The 9,211-nt window shown below is 37.3% G+C and overlaps 1 protein-coding gene across 1 annotated transcript in view; it reads right to left on the reverse strand.

Moving 5' to 3' along the window:
* Nucleotides 1-5,728: 5,728 nt before the first annotated feature.
* Soat1 (sterol O-acyltransferase 1) overlaps nt 5,729-9,211 on the reverse strand; it is a 61,556-nt gene continuing 58,073 nt past the window's right edge. The window contains exons 14-15 of the mRNA XM_023703605.1: nt 8,549-8,794; nt 5,729-7,718 (exon numbers count right to left, since the gene is read on the reverse strand). Of these exons, the coding sequence (XP_023559373.1) occupies nt 7,662-7,718; nt 8,549-8,794 (303 nt within the window). The 3' untranslated portion in view covers nt 5,729-7,661. The remainder of the gene's footprint in view (nt 7,719-8,548; nt 8,795-9,211) is intronic.

Here is a 9,211-nt window from a genome sequence, read left to right on the forward strand (position 1 = left end):
TGTAGTTGTCAGTAGGGCTAGCTGTGCTTGTTGATCTTGGCCCACTCTCAGAGCTACTTTAACATCAACTTTCAGAAGAAAGCCAGTGTGCTTACTAAACATCTCGGGGGATGGGGTATTTTTGTACTTAGCTCCTTTGTATTCACTCATTTTCTAAATATGTGGACACACATCTGTGGTCGTAAAATAGCATGCAAACTCCTTGAAGGAGTCTAAAAAGGAAGTAAATCAGTTTGGATTTAATATAACTTAAAAATGAAGGTATCAGCCAAGTATGGTGGCACGCACCTATAATCCGAGCACTCAGGAGGGTGAGGCAGGATTGTTGGGAACTTGAGACCAGCCTGGGGTACAAAGTGAGTTCAAGGCCAGCCTGAGTACTCTGCCTCAAAAAGAAGTATCAATTACACATTTTTCAAAGGAGACAGTAAGAAAGGAAATCGAGGTACTGCTCAAGCAAGCACTGACTGAAAGTAGCTTCTAGTATAACTTCTACACAAGGGCAGTCCCTAAAACCGAAATGATGCCTTCACTTTTTGGCTTTGGTTCCTGGTATTGTCCCAGGTTTTTTGTTTTAGTGTGGTTCTTGGGATTTAAACCAGGGTTCATGCTTGCCATGAAAGTACTCTTACCATTAAACACCCTTAGCACAGAGTGCCAAGTTCTGTTTCAATTCACATGGTGTGCCTACAGAAGAAATAGCTTACCTTGTTCAGAAGTATCTTTAGTGCACAGCCCTGTAGCTGGTGCACAGTAGTAATATGGTGAGTAAATTCGTATTTTTCATCACACAAATTGGGCTCCTACAGACAGCAAATTCACTGATCATGCCAACCTTGGAGTATGGCACTCAGTGATTTTTCTCATGGTTTAAGTTTACGATGTGGCTTAAGTGTACCAGTTATATAAATCACATGCATCAATGAGTCAAAAGGGACAAGACTAAACTTTCATCAAGAAAACTGCCACACCTCTAAGTCCAACAATCTGGCATGTTTAATTTATGAAGGGCCTGTCCCTTCTGTCTCTGGGGAAGCAGATGGGTCCAGTTAGGTCACAGAGGTGAATGAAGAGTACACCTTGCCTGCTGGTGTGCTGTATGCTTCAGAGGAAAGTGTGCCGCAGAGTCAGGTACAAGCACAGTGGACCCAGTCACCATCACAACTGAGTAGATTAAAAAAAAAAATTGAGTAGATTCTCTGGAGGAAAATTTTAGTCACCCACTGGATCAGATTACCTGAAACAGGGGCTCTGTGGAACAGACTGAATTCTCAAGAGTTCCACAGGCTATAAAAGACCAAGGTGCCAGTAGGTCTGGTGGGTTGGTAGAGGCTGCATCTAGAAAGGAGGAAAGCTGTCTTCTCACACAGCAGGAGGAAGGGGAAGAGCCAAACCTAGGGGAAAACCCCTTGAAAAGGGCCTTAGGTCCCATTCTGGAGGGAGGAGGCCTCAAAACCTAGTTACCCCTTAAGAGGCCCCACTCCCTCAGACTATCACATTGGCAACACCTGAATCTTGGAGAGGTTGTACTTGAGCCATATTTGAAGTAATAGGGTGTCCATTCTGCTTCCAAACCCTCTCCAGTTTTGCCATAAAAACATACTTTCTTTACAAATTTTAACTCCATTTCCCTCCAATGGAGGCAGAAAATTCTTAGAATGACATATTTGCAGATTTTAGAAGGCCAAGAGCAAAAGGAATCAAGCAATAATGACAACAGGAAACAAAAATCAGTGTGTTTTGTCAATGTAAATACAGCCCTCTCCAGATTGTGTGTTTATTCCTGTGACCTGTAGCATAGCTCCCCTTCAGTAAGGAAATCCTGTGCAGTTGTTTGCCTTCCCTTTTGGCCATAGCTGGCATATAAAGCTGCCAAAGATTAAGGTGAAAAGCTCTTATGGACACAAAATTGAGTTAGTAGTTCATACACCAAAAAATGCTTTGAGGCTGGGCATGACTGCACACCCCTGTAATCCCAGCATTCAGGAAGCTGAGGAAGGAGGTTCACTGCACGTTCAAGTAATGAGTTCAAGACCAGTGTAAACTACATAGCAAGACCCTGTCTTAAAGTTGCTTTTTAAACAGAGACTAGGTTTTTCCAAATATATTTATTGCCACATTCTTCACATAAGCAATACTTTACCATTTGTATGCATATATTTTGCAAAGCTTAAAAAATTAAGAGCAATGGTAATACAATGAATATTAAACAAAGACATATTAGTGATTAAGCAAATAAAGATTTGAAGAGGGAGGAAAGAGGGATTAAAGAGTAAACAAGAATGAATTAGGAAAAACATCCGATTCCAAAAAAACCCACCAACTTTAAAGATGTTGGATCTCAGTGTCTCTCCCACTGCTACCAGAACACCATGGGTCATGCAGAGTAGAGAGGCACCAAGAGGAAGCTGCTGCACTGAGCCAAGAGGCAAAGCCTTGACTGGGGCTTCAGCTCTCCTCCCACCCAAGAACTGGCACATGGGTACAAGGTGCTTCAAAACTGTTTCAAAATGACTGGGTAAATGAACTGTCTTTTCAATTGGTTTTAAAAATACTCCTGCCATCTCCTTAAAATTTACCACAAGACCATGCACAGCATCCACTAGCTTGAAGGTTAGCAGCCCATGGGAAGGGGAATATTGACAACAGAAATGTAAATGTGAATACAAGCATTTAGAAAACAATATAGAACAGTACAAACTATTACTTTTGAAATTAATCCATTCTTCTTTCAATCCCAACTTGGCTATTAAAAAGGCTCATCACTTAAATCACACAGCTGTAGTCCCAGCTAATCAGTAGTTCAAGGCCAGCCCGGGCAACACAGCAAGACACCATTTGACAAACAAACAAAAAACCTTAATGATTTAATAGTCTATATAGATTATACAGCTTTTCTAGCCTAAAGCTTATTGATTTTACTACTGTTACTGTCTGGTTTTCAAAGAAGGTATTAAATTTAGACTGAGGAAAGAGTTCCACTCTCCTTGTTTCAACCACACTAGTTGTACTTTATCTCTATACAGTGGGGTCATATGTAGCATTTTATTTCAACAAAGGCTTTCAACATTGTATTACCTGACAGAACTTTACTGATATTAAAAACAAATCAAATCTTTATAGAAGCTTCACTAACAACTTCATTTCTCAAAATACTTTTGTCCCAGTTTCCTTAAATTTCACAGCTATAAAGCCTAGAAGAAAGACATAAGAGTGCCTAAGACAGATCTTGATTAGTGTGTATAGATTATAGGAACTACATGGAATTTTGCAAAACACTAGTAAGCAAATAATTTAAAATGTTTTAGGTTCCAACTTCTGCATTAATTCTAAATCTTAGCTATAAAATATACATACGAGTTCTAAACACTTGACTTAAATACCTAGACAATAGCAGCAACCTTTTTAAAAGTTTGCCACTGTAATACTAAGCAGATACATCTGAAAAAAATGGAAGCACCAAGTGAGTGCCTATAACAGTCCTTTAAAAATGATCACTCAATTCACACAAAGGGTCTACTTAAAGAAAAGCATATATTCTTGGGAGTTTGCAGCATTTCAAACATTTGGATTTTTAAAAAATACCAATAAGGATTCATGCTTCAAATTTATGATGAGTAAGAAAATGATGATGTCACATTTCTGCCAGCGGTATTGCTTGCAATTTTATGAGGTAGTTATTATCCCCATTTTATAGATGAGGAAAATTTTGGCTTTGATAAGCAACTTGAACTGTTAGTTCACATTGCTAATAAATACTAAGCTACTTTAATCAAAAGCCTGTGCCTTCTTTTCACTGCATTACTGATTTTCAAAGAGGATTCTGGGATAGGAGGGAATAAGTATACCAAGCACTGCTGCAGGCCATCTATGCCTTGTTCAACTTAAAGAACATATGTCTGTTTTATATGCTGGGCTTCAGTGTAACTATTTTTAAAAGATGACTCCATAACTAAAGTTGAAACAACTAGACTATATCATTACTACAGTATTAAACTAGTTCACCTTCACTATTGTTCCTCCACAAGAAACAACCAGACTTTACTCAAAGTTGTGTATACCAATATCCAAGAATTTCTTTTTGCATATGAGATCTATTAACAATTGTATCTTTTTATTACTTTTTTGTTTTCTTTGAGACAGGGTCTCACTATGTAGTTCAGGTTGCCCTGAACTCATTAGGTAGTTCAGACTGGCCTCAACCTTCTAAATGCTGAGATTACAGACGTACACCACTATCCCTCTCTATATTTTTTTAGAAAATGTAGACCAACATGTTGTTTTCTATAAATACTTAAATTTTTTTTCAAACAAGTATATCTTAAAATTACAATGAAAATTGCTTGCACTAATTTATTCTATAAAATAAAATTACTATTTATACACTGTATAAAGGCTGAGGTGGAACCTAGGACACTAGGCATACTAGGGACATGCTCCTGCCACTGAGCCACATCCCCAGCTCCTACATTGCACTTTTGTTTTGAGACAGGGTCTTACATTATATAATTCAAACTAGCCTTGAACTCACTATGTAGTCCAGGCTGGCCTCAAACTTGGTAGTGATCCTCCTACTTCAAACTGGCCTTGAACTCACTATGTAGTCCAGGCTGGCCTCAAACTTGGTAGTGATCCTCCGACTTCAGCCCTCCAAATGCTGGGATTACGGGCCTGCACTACCACGCATTGCTCGCTTCCTTAAAATGGCAGTGCCACAAACTTACCTGGTAATACTGAAAAGGGTCAAAATGTTTTCTCTATTCTTCTTGCCCCAAAATTAATTATTATATTATGAATTGTTAACTACTGACAGGTTAAAAGTAGACTATTTTTGTAATTAAATTCTAACAAGAAGGGTTGGGGAGATAGCTCAGTAGACTAAACACTTGCCTGGCAAGTACATGGGCCTGAGTTCAATTCCTGGTTCTGCCCCCCACCCAAAAAAAAACCAAAACATGAATTTTAACAAGAAGCAAGCGACTTTATGCAGGCAATTTTGGTGCATTTGTCTGCCACCAGCAGAACATTCCCATTTTGTTCCCCACCATCTAGGACTGAGAATAAAAAACACCTGACAACATATATTTATCCCACACAAAAGGTACTAAAAAACCAAATGATCTTAATGAGAAGATGAATACTGTATGTACTACTCAGTTGTTTTCTTGCACTATCACCCAAGGTCATATTTGCTATCATTAATACTTCTTACAGTTACAAAAAAAAATCTAAAGTCATTCCTTTTTAGAAGGAAAGTTTTTTTGCAACTGAAAATAATTCCCACCCCATTAGAAAAATACAAATTAATTTTCCTGAAACACATGAGCAAGAGGTTCTACTTTTTATATGTTTAAGAAGTGTATTTGATGCTTTAAAGAAGACTTTTGCTACACATAGCTAGCAATAAAATTGAGCTTAGTAAAGCAATTTCTCACCCCAAGTGACTAGGCTTTTGTTACGTGATTCTGAAAGTTTCTTAGGAAGCCTTAGGATTCCATTAGTCTACAGACCTGCACACACCACATATTTTCTGGGACAGAAAAAAATCACTAATAAAGAAGAATAGGACAGTTTTATTTACTTATTTTTAATGGCTTTAATCAACAGGGTACAATGCTACATTCCTGTAATTCCAGAATTTAGAGAAGCTGAGGCAGGAAGCTTGCATATTTGAGCCCAGCCTGAGCAACCTAGTAAAACCCTATACCAAAATTAAAACTAAGTAGCTGGGCATGGTGGTGCACGCCTCTAATACCAGCATTTGGGAGGCTGTAGCAGGTGCATTTTTGCAAGTTCAAGCCAGCCTAAGGGCCATATAGTGAGTCCACATCAGGTCTCAGGGAAAAAATGAAAAAAAAAAAAAGAAAAGAAATAAAGTAAAATAAAAGGAGTAGGAACACAGATCAATGGTAGAATGTCTCTGGCTTCAAACTTTAGTACTGCCTTTAAAAAAAGGAAGTAACAGCTTGCCTCAGTCCAACAAATAAAGACATTCAGAGCCACTACAGAACGACAAAGTCCTCTCATGAGAGTGTACATTTAGTACTAACAAAAATGTACACCTAAAAATTCCGTTTTTATTCCTTCAAAAGACTGGCTGATAACCATTTATTAGAACTATTTATTTCATTATATTACAAACATAGTTAAGATTTAAGTGACTGATTCATTTTGATTTTCAGAAATAAATGCCAGAATCCTTTTGGAGGCTATGTATGGTTCCATTCACTTACAGTATTGTGCAGAACATTACTTATTGGAAGCACATGGAATACTTAAAAATAATCTCCCTTAGGGTGCAAGTGTGTTGTTGAGGGTGAAAACTTCCTCAACTTATCTGGCTCAAAGGTAGGCTGAATAAAGTGGATGATGAAGCTGGATGCTTGTGATCCATATTACATGTGACTGATGAAACATTATCTTCTTGGGAGACTCCAACTGTCTTTAAAGCAATTCCACAAGATTTCCCAAATCCAAAAAAAAAAGTCAAATAGATGCCCCAATTAGTAATAACTTTTTGAATAATTCATAAATCTTGCTTCTTTGGATAGAAAGTTATATATATGGTCTCTGATATCCCTTCTAATGCAGTCTCTTGAACATAAGCATATCTCATACAGAAAGACAAAACAATCCCTACTCCCCACACTGTTTTCAGAGTGGGCATATTATAACCTGGAAATATCATACAGAATAAATTTCCTTAAATATAATCACATTAATTTTTTTCATCTAAAAATATACTACCATAAAACCATTGAGCAAATGCTTCAGAAGCCTGCTTCTGGATTCCTAATGATTGCTTGAGTATTAATAAAAAGGTGATTAATATTTATGTTACAGACTCACTAGTCTGCAAAACCATTGATGGTAAGTCAGTATTTATTAGACAATAAAATAATGGTATCAAAGGTTATTTCTAACTTCAAATAAATTATTAAAGTTAAAAAATCTGCTACGTAAATTACATGATAAACTATAAGAGAAAATAACTTTTTTCTCCTGTGCATTTCTTTTTCCCTTCCAACTCTGATCCGCCTCAACATATTATGGACACAAACTCAAGAAGGGGAAAGGCAAATAACTGCTTCACAAAAATTGCACAGAAGGAAAAAGCTAAAGGCTTGAACTTTAAAACCAATACAAAATAAGGTATATAATGGGATCATCTCTGGAAAATATTTTCCTTTTATACTACAAATAGCAAAAACTGTTCCATGTTATTTCTCTTTTCCCCAATTGCATGTTTAATTAGCATAACTTCCTCCAGTGTGCATGGAAAAACATCTAAGCTAGAGGTACTTAATGATTTTGCTCTTCCTAAGTGTTTTTGGATAATTTCAGTAGCCAAAAAAATGAGATATCGAGATGCTGACTGAAGAGTTATGAAACAGGTATCACCAGGATGTAAGCTGAGATGACCCAGCAAAAAAATCTGTCATAAGCTCAGCCACAAGTCTCTGTTCTCTCAAAAAGGAAAAAAAAAAAAGAATGTAAGATTCCAGTGAACTTTCAACAGCCAGATTCAGGTAGACAAGGAATGGAGTGAGTGCTGTATAAAGGCTGGAGTGGTCCCAACTTCAGTAACAGCTGGAAACAGCTGGCTCCAAATCAGGCAGAACAGTCAAATCTTCAGTGACAAGGAAATAAAATCCAAGCTTCTAAAACACGTAACGACAAGTCCAGGAACGTGGCCGGACATAATCCAGAAATGTGGGCTATGATGGGGAAAAAAAAAGAAAAATGGTTTGTGATCATTGTGTATCAGGCACGGGCGTCTGTCAGGGTGTCAAGGGCTGGGGAGATGGCTCAGCAGAATAAGCGCTTTCCTGTAGGGGTGTCAATATCATATACGGCATATTCATAGGTCTCCCCTTAGCATCCAGTAACCTTTAAGCTGTAAGAAGCTCACTAACACAAAAGGTAAGTGTTTTTCATATATGTATTAATTTGTTCAATTTAAAACTTTCCATTAAGTTTTGTTTTGTTGTCTTTTTGAAATAGGGTTTTGCTATGCAGTCTAGGCTGGCCTAGAACTCACTGTTTAGCCCAGGCTGGTCTCAAATTTGTAATGATCCTCCTGTCTCAGCCTCCCAAATGCTAAGATTACAGGCAAGTGCTACCATGCCTGGCCCCATGAATTTTATAATATTCAATAAACTAAACAATTGCATGGACTTCTGTCCAAATTCCAAATAGTTATTATCTCTTGGCATCTATGATGTTTAGGTGGTAGAACATACATGCCATTAGGAAAACTGGAGAATACCTAGGTTTTCAGGTGACAGGAAAAACACTAGTAAAGGCTGAAGAAAAAGCGGAAAAGGAATAAGAAAGAAAACCAATAGCTAGGTTAAGTTCAATTTGAACTTAAAAAGCAAGAAATTTCAAGAAAAGTAAAATAAGATCAGATAATAAACTACTTCATATTTCCATCCTATTACCAAATTCATCATAATCTCCTTAGTAACTACCTTTACTATGTGTGACCCATCAAGCCCATCAGGGGACAAGTAAGCTTGCATTCCAGTTGGATTTATTGACTCACATTTTTCAGAGGACAGTGTTGACGTGCGTACCATTCTTGAGAATAAAAGCAAACAATTACTCCCTGCCCCAAGAAAAGGGAAGCCCACATCAGAATGTTCCAAATTGGCCTTTTTCGAGTATCATTGACAATGAAGTTGAAAGCCACTACAGATAGAAAAGGAAAAACATAATTTTCAAAACACAAGCCATCAGATGAAAGGCCTTCAATATCTTCTGTCATATTTAATAAGTGAGCATCAACTGTCTATATATGTATTTTATTCTTAACATCGGTCCTTCTGTGTTCTTTTTCACTTCTTCAGTACTGGGGACTATACACAGTGTATAGTGCACACTAATCAAGCACTCTATCACTGAACACACCCCTAGCCCCAGATGTTGGTCCTATAAATAAAAAATGAAGATTTGCTGTTGAATTATCAATCAGTACTCTAATATATTCCTCTCAATCTCTTTAAAAATGCTTGTTTTCCAAGTAGCACACACACTGCTGATATTTTTGAGCAGAGAAGTTGTTACACAGACAGACCTCCTAGTCTGTCAAATCAGTTATCAGTTGTCTTCAAGAGGTTACCTACTTCATTTTCTCACTTGAAATTATAAGTAACTTGAGACAGACTTGTGTATAATTATTTGAATTCAGTATTCTGAGGAGAGGAAT

This window comes from Octodon degus, unplaced genomic scaffold, assembly GCF_000260255.1.
Source record: "Octodon degus isolate 3935 unplaced genomic scaffold, OctDeg1.0 scaffold00176, whole genome shotgun sequence".
NCBI classification, from domain to species: domain Eukaryota; kingdom Metazoa; phylum Chordata; class Mammalia; order Rodentia; family Octodontidae; genus Octodon; species Octodon degus.